The 14,187-nt window shown below is 41.4% G+C and overlaps 1 protein-coding gene across 2 annotated transcripts in view; it reads right to left on the reverse strand.

Moving 5' to 3' along the window:
* The window catches only part of CCDC81 (coiled-coil domain containing 81), a 45,014-nt gene extending 30,894 nt beyond the window's left edge, over positions 1 to 14,120 (reverse strand). Inside the window, exons 1-5 of one of the 2 annotated variants that reach the window (XM_006118366.5) lie at positions 7,814 to 14,120; positions 6,745 to 6,806; positions 6,144 to 6,300; positions 2,767 to 3,023; positions 859 to 944 (exon numbers count right to left, since the gene is read on the reverse strand). In XM_006118366.5, coding sequence (XP_006118428.2) covers positions 859 to 944; positions 2,767 to 3,023; positions 6,144 to 6,300; positions 6,745 to 6,806; positions 7,814 to 7,892 — 641 coding nt within the window. In that variant the 5' untranslated portion in view covers positions 7,893 to 14,120. The remainder of the gene's footprint in view (positions 1 to 858; positions 945 to 2,766; positions 3,024 to 6,143; positions 6,301 to 6,744; positions 6,807 to 7,813) is intronic. The other variant, XM_025182256.3, reaches the window with a different exon arrangement.
* Positions 14,121 to 14,187: the final 67 nt, after the last annotated feature.

Raw genomic sequence — 14,187 nt, forward strand, 5'->3', positions numbered from 1 at the left:
TTTTGCGGAAGAGCAGATGTGCTCTTTCGGAAGCCCTGTCTTCCTCCTCCCACGGGGAAGAAGGGCTCCTCCGAAAGAGGTGTTTTTTCTGAAATTTGGCCCAGTTTAGGCAGGCCAAATTTTGGAAAAACCTCTTCCAAAAAAGGTACACAAATTGTGGAGCACAATTTGTGTACCTTTTTCTGATAGGTCATTGTAGTGTAGATATAGCCTAGGTACCTCAGTTAAGTTAGAAAGGGAAGAGAATTACCACAGTCCATTGATGCTGATGGAAGCAAGATATCATTTAAACTTGTTGACATGTGACTTTCTCCTCTGGATCTTCTATCCAGCAGACTAGAAATAGGAATTCATTCAATTGAATGCCACATATACCAGTAAAATTACATGACAACATGACTTTTGTAAGTCTCAAGCCAGATCCATAATATAGGGGAAACTGTTCATGTAAAAATCAGGTAGAGTGATGTATTTAAACTCTTTGAAATCTTACGCAAAAGAAAAAACAAGGCAGATGAAGCATTGTGAAAAACATTATCTAATTTCATCTACACTTGGAAGTTATTCAGACTATGGTAAAGTGTGAAATTAAAGAACAACAACTATTCCTAAATAACTACATGAGTGGACTCTCTTATCCTGGGATAACAGTGCCTTGTTCCAATCTCACTTAATCCTTTTTTAAAGAATAAGATGCCCACACATAGAGTTATCCTGGAATAGCTAACCTGAATAGGTATTCTGGAGTAATAATTCCATGTGTAGACAAGCCTTGACACAATAGATTCAGGGCTACCAAATGTAAGTTAGGAGCTGCTAGCTTGGCCAGTGAACTGGTAAAGAAGCAAAAGTACTCACCTTGGAAACATGACAACACTGCAGGCACGGGACTGAGACATAGCAGTTTCTCTGCCTGAAATTACTGAATCACCCGTTCCGGGTCTCTACAACAATGACAGACATTCAAGATGACTCGGAGATCATTTTCTAGCAGGTAACAAACAAGGCAACACTTTCTACTTATATAACAAAAGGCTTCTGTTCCAAAATCTTGTCACAAAATTCTATTTTGTTCACATTTGCTCTTCAGTTGAACTGGTGGAATCTGTCCCAGCCAACCACTGATAATGGATTGGATGATAATATTGTCATAATTTCTGAATGGTCAGAAATCATTAGACTCAATAAAGAGACTATTTCCTTTCCAGTAGAGAAGCAAGAGGAGACAGGCACATGCTTAAAACCTGTTACTAGCATGATTTCAAAGCACTGCTTAGTTGCTGGTTTGTACAGTTCTGCAGATTATTTGCTTGAACAGATAGCAATTATTTCAGACAGCAATTAGTTTAAGGTTTTATTCACAAAGCTGAAGCAATTCTTTCCCACAACTAAAATGTCTACCCTTGTACAAGGAGAGACACAGACTGAGTCAGGCCGCCTTTGCCCAGAGTACTATTATTCGTTATTATTTGTACAATAGCAATGACTAGAGGTGCTGACTGGGGCCCTGTTGTGCTAAAGGTTGAACAAACATGTAGACAAGAGACAGTCCCCATCCCAAAGAGCATTATGACAAGATGCAATATGTAGGCTGGGGAGCAAGACACTAGTTAGAACTCAGGAGATCAGGGTTCTGTTCGAGAATCTATCACAGTCTTCTGGTGTGCCCTTGGGCAAATCTCTTAGGGCACATTTACACAGCAGGACTAAAGCTGAAATAAGCTACACAATTGTAAGTCAAAAAAGCTTATTTCAGATTTTGGTACTATTTACACAGCAGAAAGTCCGAGAAAGAGCACTCTTCCTCCAACTTCCCTTACTCCTCATAAAATGAGGGCTACAGGAGTCAGAGTAATAAGTCCTCCAGCTTGACATTGTTTTGACATTATGTTGAAATAACTGCTTATAGTGTAGACGCAGACTATGTTATTTTAGAATAAGATCAGTTATTCCGAAATAACACTGCTGTGTAGATGTACCTTTAGGGAATGTCTAAACTACAATCAGAGGTGTGACTGCAACAGTAACAGCTAATTCGAGTTAAGGGGTTTACTTTGAACTCCCGTTTCACTGCCATGTGTAGACGCGGGCAGTTATTCCGGGCTAGTCAGTTTCCAAAATGGTGACCACCCAGGAACATGCTAATGAAGCACGGGATATTTAAATCCCGGGCTTTATTTGCAATTTCGGTCACCCTCATTAGCCTCCCTAGTTCGAACTAAGGGGCTAGTATAGACGTACCCATGTAGATATATCCAAAATAATTTTAATCTAGCAAGCTCAGGCATCCATAGCAGTGAAGTCATGGCAGCACAAGCAAGCCTCTTGAGTGCATACTCAAGACTGCCTAGAAGTCTCATACCATGAATAAAGCTAGCTTGGGTATGTCTAAATGTGCTGCATTTGCACCTCCAATTTCAGTATAGACATACTTCAGATGTATGTGCTTCAGTTTCCCATCTTTATTATAAAGATAACAACATTTCCTTTGAGCTATCCTGTCTGTTGACACTGTATGCACTGTTGATCAGGAACTGTCTCTTACTACATGTATCCACAGCACCAAGCCCAACAATGCTCTATACCTAGTAGAGGCATCTAGGCACTACTAGAAAACAGATAATAATACATTTTAATAATATGTGAGGACAAGGTAATAATTTAGTACAAGACTAGCTCTGTGCACAATGTTACTTACCACCTGCCTAAGAGGCATGATACTTATTCAAAATAATTGAAGTGCCCTTGGGGAAATGATAAACTTACATTGGAAAGAGCTTTCACCAGGTTGCCACTGCCATCCATAGCTTGAAGGAAATCTTTGTAAAATTTCATTTTCACTTTGTTGTCCCGGACAGCGAGAACTCCAATTCCCTTGAAAGTGAATTCGACATTCTGTTTGGTAGCGATGGATCGTGAGAAAAAAAGCAGGGTCTCTTTTACACATCCTTCCACTATCTCCCTGTTAAAGGGACCCTCCAGGGATAACATGATGAAGTTCAGTTGAACAATTGGGATATCACCTGAAAGCAACAATCAGGGAACCCAGTACTTCAAACAGCAAGAATACTTCCCAAATCACAGCAGCAACCCCACAAGGCTGTGAATTAATCAATCATATTTTGCGCTTAAGTAGCACCTTCCTATGAGAGGCTCAAAACTCTCTATAACCATGAATAAAGCCTCACACAACCCTTATGGTGTTGTTAGCATGTTCATTTTACTAACCTTCTTACAACTCCATACAGCAAGAGTGCAGAACCTAAGGCCTGGGGGCCGAATCTGGGCATCCCCCCTGCACTGGGGAGCCCGGGATGGTACTCTGGCCCCTCTGCCGACCCACTAAGGGCTGGCGCATACAAAATCTACTAGCCTAGTCCCTTTGGTGTGTGAGGGGAATGTCTTTCTCCTTCTCAGTCAGGGGCCATGTCAGTGAGCGTTTTGTGTTATTTTTGTTTTTCCCTTCTTCTTACTTGTGTGCAGCCTCCAACTGATTTTTCTGTGGGTCAGTGGCCCCCACCCCAAACAAGATTTGCCACCCCTGCCATATAGCTTGTCGTCATGGACAGTCGGTGCAGCTGGGGCTGAGGGGAGGCAGGCCTCCTGCCCCACCTACAGCCCCACCCCCTCCACTGAGGCCTTGACCCCACCACGGGGAGGGGAAGAACATGTGTGCCCCCTTTCCCACAGAGCGGGGAAGAATGCGTGCACCCCAGGTTCCCCAGAGCACCAGAGAGGGAAGAGGCTGTGTGGCCCTAGCCAGCCCGAGCCTCCCTGGCCCCTGGAGCACTGAGAAGGGCGAGCAGCATGAATCTCCAGCTTCCCTGGCCTGGAGCAGCGGGGAGAGCAGGCACTGGGGGCAGCAACACTCTTCCAGAATACCTACAGCAGGCGTTCTGGGTGGGGGGAAGGAGGAGGCATGGACAGGGCCATGTCTGGCAGTTTGGGAAGGCTGTGCCTTCCCCCACCTATGATACCAGATGCCCATTCTCATCATTCTGAAGGATCCCAAACTCTTTGAAAAGAAACTGCTATACTAGCTTTACAGGGATAATTTATTCAATATGAAAATACAAAAATGAAATATGGCAATTATATAACACCAGATTTCAGGGCAGGAAGTGAAGAATATTGTATGTAGTTCAAATGGAATGTGAAGCCAGAGTAGGAATTTAACCAGGACCCCTACTCTTAAATACAATGATGAAGGATCTTTGATAACCACAAATAGTCAGAACTTTTATTTTGCACCTCATCTTAGAGACAGCGGGACTGATTCTGCATTCATTAACTCCACATAGCTATCTCAATGCACATATACCCAACGTAATGTAGAGGAGAATCAGGCCTGGTCTACACTCAGTTTTTGTACCAAATTAACTGTTTCAGTTAAGAATACAATTTTTAAACAGAGACTGTTAAATAGTACCACCATGAGTACATACGTATTTATATAGGCATCATAAAGGTGTCATATCTTTATAACTTATTATGGGAATAAGCATTACCTGTACAAATACAGCGAGTCCTACAATAAGCAATATCCTGTATTAGGCACCATGATAACAGAGTAACTGTATCCACACTCAATATCAATTTAATTATACCCATTTCAAAGCAATATAGTTAAAATGGTACAAAATGGTATGCTGGCCAGTTCTTAGCACTCTTGCCTTCAATAGTACAGTGCCCTAGCAATTTCTCTGTCTTCTGTACCAGTAGTCTGTCACCAGGGGGCACCAGACTGAGACTCAAATTCAGAAAAAGATTTTTTTTCCCCACACAGCCTCATGGTTGCTGCTCAAGGGACATAATCAAAACCATTGCTCCCCACTCTGTGAAACCATGGTGGTACTGAAGTGAAACTACTCTGTTCAGTAGCTGTATAAGTGCTTCATATTGTTTGTTCATGTCTATCTTAAGCAGAGCCGACAGTCAATTATTAAGGTGTGTGCCACTAAAATAAAATTAAAAAACTGTTGCAGGCCACTTTTGACTAGGAATTGTGCATGTGTAAAACCTGATACAAAGCTTTAAATTTGTAGGGCTGAAATATTGCGCAAGATGTATACAGAACTTCAATGGTAATAAAGTTTATTAAAATATATTGCAGCTACTATAAAAGCTCTATGGATCATAGAATCATAGAATACTAGGACTGGAAGGGACCTCAAGAGGTCATCGAGTTCAGTCCCCTGCCCTCATGGCAGGACCAAGTACTGTTTAGACCATCCCTGATAGACATTTATCTAATCTACTCATAAATATCTCCAGAGATGGAGATTCTACAACCTCCCTGGGCAATTTATTCAAGTGTTTGACCACCTTGACAGTTAGGAACTTTTTCCTAATGTCCAACCTAAACCTCCCTTGCTGCAGTTTAAGCCCATTGCTTCTTGTTCTATCCTCAGAGGCCAAGATGAACATGTTTTCTCCCTCCTCATGACACCCTTTTAGATACCTGAAAACGGCTATCATGTCCCCCCTCAATCTTCTCTCTTCTAAACTAAACAAACCCAATTCTTTCAGCCTTCCTTCATAGGTCATGTTCTCTAGACCTTTAATCATTCGTGTTGCTCTTCTCTGGATCCTCTCCAATTTCTCCACATCTTTCTTGAAATGTGGTGCCCAGAACTGGACACAATACTCCAGCTGAGGCCTAGCCAGCGCAGAGTAGAGCGGAAGAATGACTTCTTGTGTCTTGCTCACAACACACCTGTTAATGCTTCCCAGAATCATGTTTGCTTTTTTTGCAACAGCATCACACTGCTGACTCATATTCAGCTTGTGGTCCACTATAACCCCTAGATCCCTTTCTGCCATACTCCTTTCCAGTCGCTTCTCATTCTGTATGTGTGAAACTGATTGTTCCTTCCTAAGTGGTATTACACGGTCAGAAGGTAAAAGTAGAAACATTCTAACCTTGCATAGGATATAAATGTAAAAGTGATGGTGTCTTGTAAAGAAATTCCCTCTTGTTGGTGTCTTATCAACAAAGCCTATGTTATTATCAGTTGTTCCTTTTGAAGGAATGTTATATATATGTCACGTTTGGATGCTTAGCTATTAATCTTGTCAGATATTTTATAGCACAGTACAAATATGTTGCAAGGAAAAGAAAATTCCATAATCAAACTTCTTACCAGGAGTGTGTATTTTGGCAATTTTGAGTCCATGAGTCTGTGCTAGTTTCTCGGACAGAAGAAACACAGGTCGTTGCATAAGGATAAATTTATTGTTGCCGACATCTAATTTTTGTCTTAAAAAGGAGAATGTTCCAAGCCCTGGTATTTGAACACCCTGAAACACAAGCAATAATAAATATTCAAGCAGAAGGAGAAACATTTTGATTTGATATAATCACGATCAATTCATAATTTATCACAGAGCATGTCCTTTCCACCCACAACTTATGTTTTCCTGGGCAGGGGAGAGGGATGGACAGTTCTTAGAGTTCTCTGGAAACATCAAAAAAGTGTTAAGCTTCCTTACATATAGATCTACTTTGGGATTTTTTTAACTAATTTGACTATGATACACTATGCTAACTAACCCAGTTAACAAGGTAAGAGAAGTCTGTGGCACCTTTGTGGACTACAACGTACCTTTAATTTGGTTTGCCTCTTGCATGACTCTGGCTTTAGGAGGAGGCATGCATAACAGGTTTTAGTGGCATGGGCATGCATCAGAATCATTTGGAAACATTTAAGTTTAAGAGGTGGAATAAGATGTGCGGAATCCTACCTTGTTCATAGAGAGCTGCCTTTCCACAAATTCAGACACGTTGGCCCAAATACTAAAGACTTCTAAAATGCAAATGAAACATAATATGCGATGATCTCTAGATGACAAGCACAGAAGTTCATCACACTCCATGGCAAATAGAAGCCTTCTTTTCTTACTAATAGCACTTCAGGATCTCACTGTAATCACAAGCATCCTGCATACCTTATATATACACTACAGGGCAATGGTTCTTGCTCCATAGTTAAGATTTCAGCCAAGGTCCACTTTAAACCTTATTTGGATCTCAGTTCTTTCTAAAACCCTCAGTAAGAGTCTGGGGGTGAAACAGATTTTTCTATAAATTCTAAATGATTTCAACGAGGAGTTCCTGCATCCTGACACATAAAAGTAGGAGTGGTCAGAGTTCAAAAATTAGTTTTGCTCAGATTTTTAATATGGAACAATACGAAGGCCTTTTGTTTCAGGCAATCTAGAGATAGCACAGCAAAACACCACAGGAAGCTTAACTCTTTCATTAAAACAAATACCCCTCTTCCTTTCAAAAACAAACTTTAAACCCAGTCACTAGGGAAACTTGTCAAAAGAATTTCCAAGCAAAATCTTCTGAGAGGTCTGGACTAGCCCTTCTGAGTCTCAGAGGAACAACTGCAATCAACAATGCTCTTATATTTCATACACCATGTTTTTGTTTAAGCTATATGTTAGCCACACACTCTACTCTTCTAGCGCTCCAAACACTTAACTAAAATGAGTTAAGTTGGACAATCCCCCCTCTTATGAGACTAGTATTTCTCCCATTTTTACAGATGAGGAAACGGAGATCCAGGCTTCTGTACAAAGGTCATGCAGGAAGTCAATGGCAGACTCAGGAATAGAACCCAGACACCCAGGCTGCCATGCCTGTGCCTATGGCATGTAGCGCTGTCGGGTGAGTGGCAGGATGGATGGGCATCCATGACATGCACCTAACACACAAAAGAGCTCTGGTGTACACACGCTGCTGTATGTAAGAGTCTTCCCAGTGAAAGTCATAGGAGTCAGACTCTGGGGGTTGGGAAGGCCTTACCGTCTGCTGTGAGCTTTGGGAGCGTCGGGAACACACTCTTGCCCGATTCGAGGATTGCAGCATGGATATTGTCCAACATTTTTACAACCCCCACCAAGGTGAAGAAGCAGAAAGCATAGAGACTAATGTTGCTTTTCCTCTTCCAGGAGGCTGTCACTTTCCTTCCTTCCTGCCCACCTCACCCCTCACTTTCCCTCTCCTTGAGCACACTGCCCTCCTAGCCTCTCCCCCATCCCCTGCTCCCTCCTCCGAGACTCTGAAGGAAGGAGAGGGCAAAAAAGCCAGCTGCTGGGACCAGGGATCAATGGGGGAGGCACCGGTGAGGGGAGGAGGAGCCGTATCCAGGACGCGAGAGAGGCTCACGGTTGCTAGGGATGACGTCATAATAGGAAGTCTAGAGCCCCGCACACCAGTCAGTGCCTGCCAGAGCTGCTGCCCCAGGCTGCCGGCGGAGATGATCCTAGGTGTGTGTGTCGCAGTGCAAGTGTCAGCCCTGTCATGTCCAGGCAGGAAGGGTTTATTTGTATTTGCTCTTTTATTAAGTTCTAACCCTGCAAATGGCCACAAGTCCTTAGTGGCTTAAGGGCAAAATTTTCCTTTGTGAAGTTAATCTACTTTCAGCTTGATGAGAATAAAAAGACTAAACAGTAAAGCCAACATGAATCCTCTTTCAAATGCAACTGCACACGAGTGCCAAAGTTTTTAATTCCTGAAACCGCTTAATACAAAATGCTGCTGTTTAAAATATCTGTATATGCTCTATACTGCATGAATGGTTTAGGAATTTTTATATAGTGATCAAAATCAATTTAGAATGAAAGACAGAGTTGAACGGTAGAGCCTTAGCAGCATACAGTTTGCATAACTAGTATTTCATTGTGGAGTTTGCATACAGGTTTGTATTGGGCGTGAGGATTTAACGTATGTGCACATTTTCTTTTGTTTAAATACACATTAGACCTCATTGCAGCCATATAATAGCCACAGGACAGTTTTATCTCAGGAATTTCTAGAACTGCTGAATACACTGTGATCTAGAGCCCCCAAATACAGCTGGTCCCCAAGTTACGAATGCATCGACTTACAACCATTCGTATTTACAACCAACCTCCTATACAGCCAGAACACGAACTACGAACAGCACGGCCATATGTATGTGAATGCAATCCAACTTACGAACAGATTGAGTTACAACCTAGTGTTTGGTATGTAACTCGTTCATAAGTCGGAGACCGGCTGTAACATATGTAAATACATTTAGGCTATGTCTACACTGCAGGCTTCTTGCGCAAGAACTGTTTTGTGCAAAAGGTCTTATGCAAAAGCATGTCCACACTGCCAGGTGCTTTTACACAAGAGTGTCCATGGCAGTGTGGATGCTCTCTTGCGCAAGAATGCTCTGGTGGCCATTTTAGCCATCAGGGTTTCTTGTGCAAGAAACCCCTGTTGATCTTCCACACTGCCTTCTTGCACAAGAGCTCTTGTGCAAGAAGGCTTATTCCTCGTGGGGAGAAGAATAACACTTGTGCAAGAAGCCCTCTGTTCCGATGCCTTACTGTAAATTTACTTGTGCAAGAACGTGCGTGCAGTGTAGACGCTCCACAAGTTTTTGCCCAAAAACAGTTGTTCTTGCTCAAAAAGCCTGCAGTGTAGAAGTAGCCCTAATGTATTGGATGGCCACAGTTGACTCTCTTGGGCTATCAATCCTAACACTGTTCTACACTTGTTAAAACAGCTCTCTTCTTTGATATGCTAGTACATATCCCAGTCTCTGTGACTTTCACTTTATGCATCTGACAACCAGTTTTTACCCTCAAAAGCTTATGCCCAGAGGTGCATTGCTTCATCTCTGGTAGACTTTACTCTCTCCATGTGGTTCTTCATCAACTGTCAATTGGGGAAAATGATGCAGACCCTCTGTTGGGACATGTATGATAGTCTATAGATTACATACAAAATAACCAAGCACATTGTTTATCTTTAAACCCACATGCTGAATGGCTTACGATGTATTGGTTATATATCATTGTTCGGCACATTAGATGAAATATGGAGATCAAGGCTGGGTCCACAATAGGAGCACCTTGCCAGTAAAAGTACTCTTAGACCTTGTTTACAGTGGCATGTTTTGTCTCCAAAAACTGCCTTTTGGTGACAAAACAGTAAGAGTGTTCACACTGCAATGCAACACTTGTCAGAAAAAACACCCAACAAAGACTTTTTTTCCCCACCCTTTATCATCAACAAAGAGCCAGTGTGGACTCTGCTGTTTGTTTAGTTCAGAGAACTGACTTCCCCCAGTATCCCACAATGCCTGGCGTGATGGCTCTGCTCAGTGTTTTGTGATCTCTGCTGTCCTGCAGGCATGCACTTCTCCCCTTTCAACGCTCTGAGCAGTATCTGACAGCTGAGTATGCTGCTCATTTTGGGGAACAAAGAACACATTATTCAGATGTTCCCATTCTGTCCTGCTAGGAACACAGCAGCAGACAGACTACTGCTGCAGGGGCAGGGCTGGGGAGACTGCTGTGCTTATTTGGCATTCCTTCACAAGGAGAGCTCACAAAGCTACAAGGGAATCCCAAAGACTCACAGGGATCAACTCTGCTTTCCCACAACACTGCACTGTGGAAAGCTTACCCACATTGCTTTGTTCTATCTGTGGAACAAATAGTTTTTTCTAACAATATGGCTATGAAATGTCAATAACAGGAGAGAGAAAACCCGGTTTGATTGTTTTTCACTTTTGGGGACTTTTGCATGTCGATAGCACCTTCATCATCAAACCTTCCCAGTACACATAGCCGTAGTGGGTATAGCAAAATAAGCTATACTCTCAAAAGTGTAATGTTGCTAGTATAATTCCCTCTATTCTATGTAGTTCTGCTGGCAGAGCTATGTTTAGCAAGGATCCCATCCTCTATTGACAATGCTATGCCAGCAAAGTACAATGACTTGAGCAGAGCCTCTCTTTGCGTCTCACTTACATGCTGTTCTTTGTATAGAGACTGGACTAGAGCCTGATCTAAACAGGTTTTTTTGTTTTGTTTTTATTTAACAGGAATGTGATTTTCTAGCAAACCAGCTGTCCCTTTAACCTGTAGTATGGACAGTTTTATGGATATGAAAGTTGCCTGGGAATGGTGTAACTGTTTTCCCTTCCCTGAATATACCAATTTAATTGCATTCACCTTAAAGGGACAGATCCTTTAAGAAGTAGAGTGAGTGTGTTGTTTTTTTTTTTTTTTTAAACAAACCCTTAGATTGACCTTTATTTATAACTCTCCTTTTCCTTGTGGCATTGCCACCTGTAATAGGTATACATAAAATCACAAATACTAAGGTGGAGGAACAGCTAGTTACACTTTAGGAATTAAAAGGAACATTGCCCACTTAACAGACATGTTTCCTTAACTCTATTATAAGAGCTTTAAAATTAGTTTTAAAATCTAGTTTTCTTTTATAATACCAATAAAGCTTATGGACTCTAAGATCAGAAAGGGACCATCATGATCATCTAGCGCAGGGCTACTCAACTTTGGAAGCTCTGGGGGCCACAATAACACTCATAGCACATGCTAAGGGCCACAACTTAAGCGTGGTTGCACATTCATGCAAATATATGCAAATAGCTTCCTTCACACTGACAGGCATGAATACATAGTTTAAGGAAAGATTACATAACACGCAGGCCTCTAAGTCAGTTCTGCTGATATTAATAAAATGCAATACTTACCTGATTTCCAACCATATGACAGCACTTTTAATGAGTAATGACAGTCCAGGAATTTAACTAAAACATATCAACAGAAGACCATTATATTGACTACTATTTTTTTGTTTTGGCTTCCACCTGCGGGCCACATGTACCCAAACTGCACCGCAGGCTGCAAATAAATGGGCCTTGGGCCACAAGCGGCCTATGTGTTGAGTAGCTCTGATCCAATCTAACCTCTGGCACATTGCAGGCCACAAAACCTTTTACTCACTCCTATAATAGACTGCTAATCTCTGCCATTTATGCGGTTTACTTTCTGCATTACTGTGACCTTGGACAATGAAAAGACTAGTCACTTCCCCTAGTAGGCTTGAAGCAGTCCCCCAATCTTGCATTTGTAAAACCCTGAGCACAACAATCTTCAGAAAGTTCTAAGTAGATGTCCTCTTAAAAAAGTATTTCACAATCTTTCAGGTGTTAGTCTCAACACTCATGTGAGGAAGGCAAAGGCTACTAGCCTCATTTTATAGCTGGGGTACACACAATAAGTGACTTTCCCAGGGTCACTAGAAAGTCTACAAGAGTAGGGAGTTAACCCATGTGATCCAAATTCCAGGTTCATGCTCTAGTCTAATCACTTGACTATCCTCCTTCTCTGACATGAGTCACTGTCTCCCTTTGTCTTGTTTTCTATGACTAGACGTCAAACAATCTTAAACTGAACTTTAAAATCCCAAAATGTGTTTTGTTTTTAGGCACAAAGTATGCAGTACCCAACCTATGAGGTAACTTACTGATTTCTAGCCCATCTTTCCATCTGCGACACTTCCCTGCCTCATAGCTAGAGGACTAGATATTACCATGTTCCAGCTGCACTACATACTTCAGAGATTAAGGAAAAGTGAAATATGACCACAAATAGTTTAGGGCCCTGGCTTGCTGACTTCCATTAAAGTTTGAGTTTTATTTGGAGGAATGGAAAAGAAACTAAAAGTTAGAAAAATGTGCAGAAATCAGAAGAATAAAGTATTTTCAAGTCAAACCAGATCATGTGAGACTGAATTCAGTCCATAGTTTCAAATGAAAGCAAACTGGGTAGACTGTTTCTAGCATAAAAATATAGGTGAGAGAAGTTAGATAATTTGAGAGCAATGTATAATTTAGCTATAATACTGCCATCTGTCTAGAAGAGGTTTAATAACAGGCAAATTCCCCTTTACAACCACTTTTAGGATCAGAGAATATAGTTTGCAACAACTGGAACTGTACTGAGACATTAAGCATGAAACAGATGTTAAGAAACCATTCCCTCTAGCCAAAGGCTATGAAAAGGCACTGATTTAGTTCAAATCCCCAAGACTAGGAATACAAGAGAGAGTGAAAAGATTACCAGAAACAACAGAAGGGTGTCCTTGTGCTTCTTTGGAATAGAATCAGAGCAAAGTACAAAGGACACTAGAACATCAAACAGATGTTAGCTGGTTGTCAGGGCAGATTCATGTAGAGCAAGGTCATCTCAAGACTATTACTGACTGTTTATGATTATCTCTTACGCTTGCTTTAAACCATTTATGAAAGCCCTTAGTTTAAACTATTATTGTAAGATATTGATGCTACCCCACTATCTGCTAGTGAGAAAGTCTAATTCATACTATTCAGAGTTCCATTTTTTCCCCCCTCCATAGAAGATTAGATTGTGCATCATGATGCAAACAAGAAGTAAACTGCTCAGGCTAAGTAGTTACCCATCAAGAGTCTCCACCATAAATAGTCTCTGCTACCCAAACCTTCCTTCTTCTTTCACCTAGGCTGTCTCTAGACTGGCAAGTTTTTCCGGAAAATCATCTGCTTTTCCAGAAAAACTTGCCAGCTGTCTACACTGGCCACTTGAATTTCCGGAAAAGCACTGACAATCTCATGTAAAATCATCAGTGCTTTTCCGGAAAAACTATGCTGCTCCCGTTTGGGCAAAAGTCTTTTTCTGAAAGACTTTTGCACAAAAGGGTCAGTGTAAACAGCATAGTACTGTTTTCCGCAAAAAAGCCCCGATCGTGAAAAAGGCAATCGGGGCTTTTCTGCGGAAAACTGCGATTAGATTGGCCACGGACGCTTTTCCGCAAGAAGTGCTTTTGCAGAAAAGCATCCTGCCAATCTAGGCGCACTTTTCCGAAAATGCTTTTAACGGAAAACTTTTCCGTTAAAAGCATTTTCGGAAATTCATGCCAGTGTAGACGTAGCCCTACTGACAAGACAAGCCCTTTGATAACATTAAAGAATACTTATTTGGGCCTAGGAATGAACCTGTGATGGCCATTTTAAATTATAGATTGCAGTGGAGAAAATAAATGCCTAAAGTCTTGTTCTTCCCATCCACTCCCACAGCTGGAAGAAAACACATACTCTTTGGAATCAAGCCCTTCAAGGACTTAGAAGAAAGGGAGAAAATAAAGTTATGCCAGTTTATACCAGCTGGGGATCTGGCTCTTAGACTATTAATGCTGAGTAAAATATAAGAAGTGATCATGTCTCACATCTAATTCAAAGATATTAGTAATGTAAAAATGTGATTTTGCTTGGAAGCATCTCCTGAGGTTAAGATAAGAGTTCAATTTGGTTTCTCTACAATGAAACAGAAAACTGCAATACTTCATATAAT

This window comes from Pelodiscus sinensis, chromosome 1 (assembly GCF_052426305.1).
Source record: "Pelodiscus sinensis isolate ZL-2025 chromosome 1, ASM5242630v1, whole genome shotgun sequence".
Taxonomy (NCBI): Eukaryota; Metazoa; Chordata; order Testudines; family Trionychidae; genus Pelodiscus; species Pelodiscus sinensis.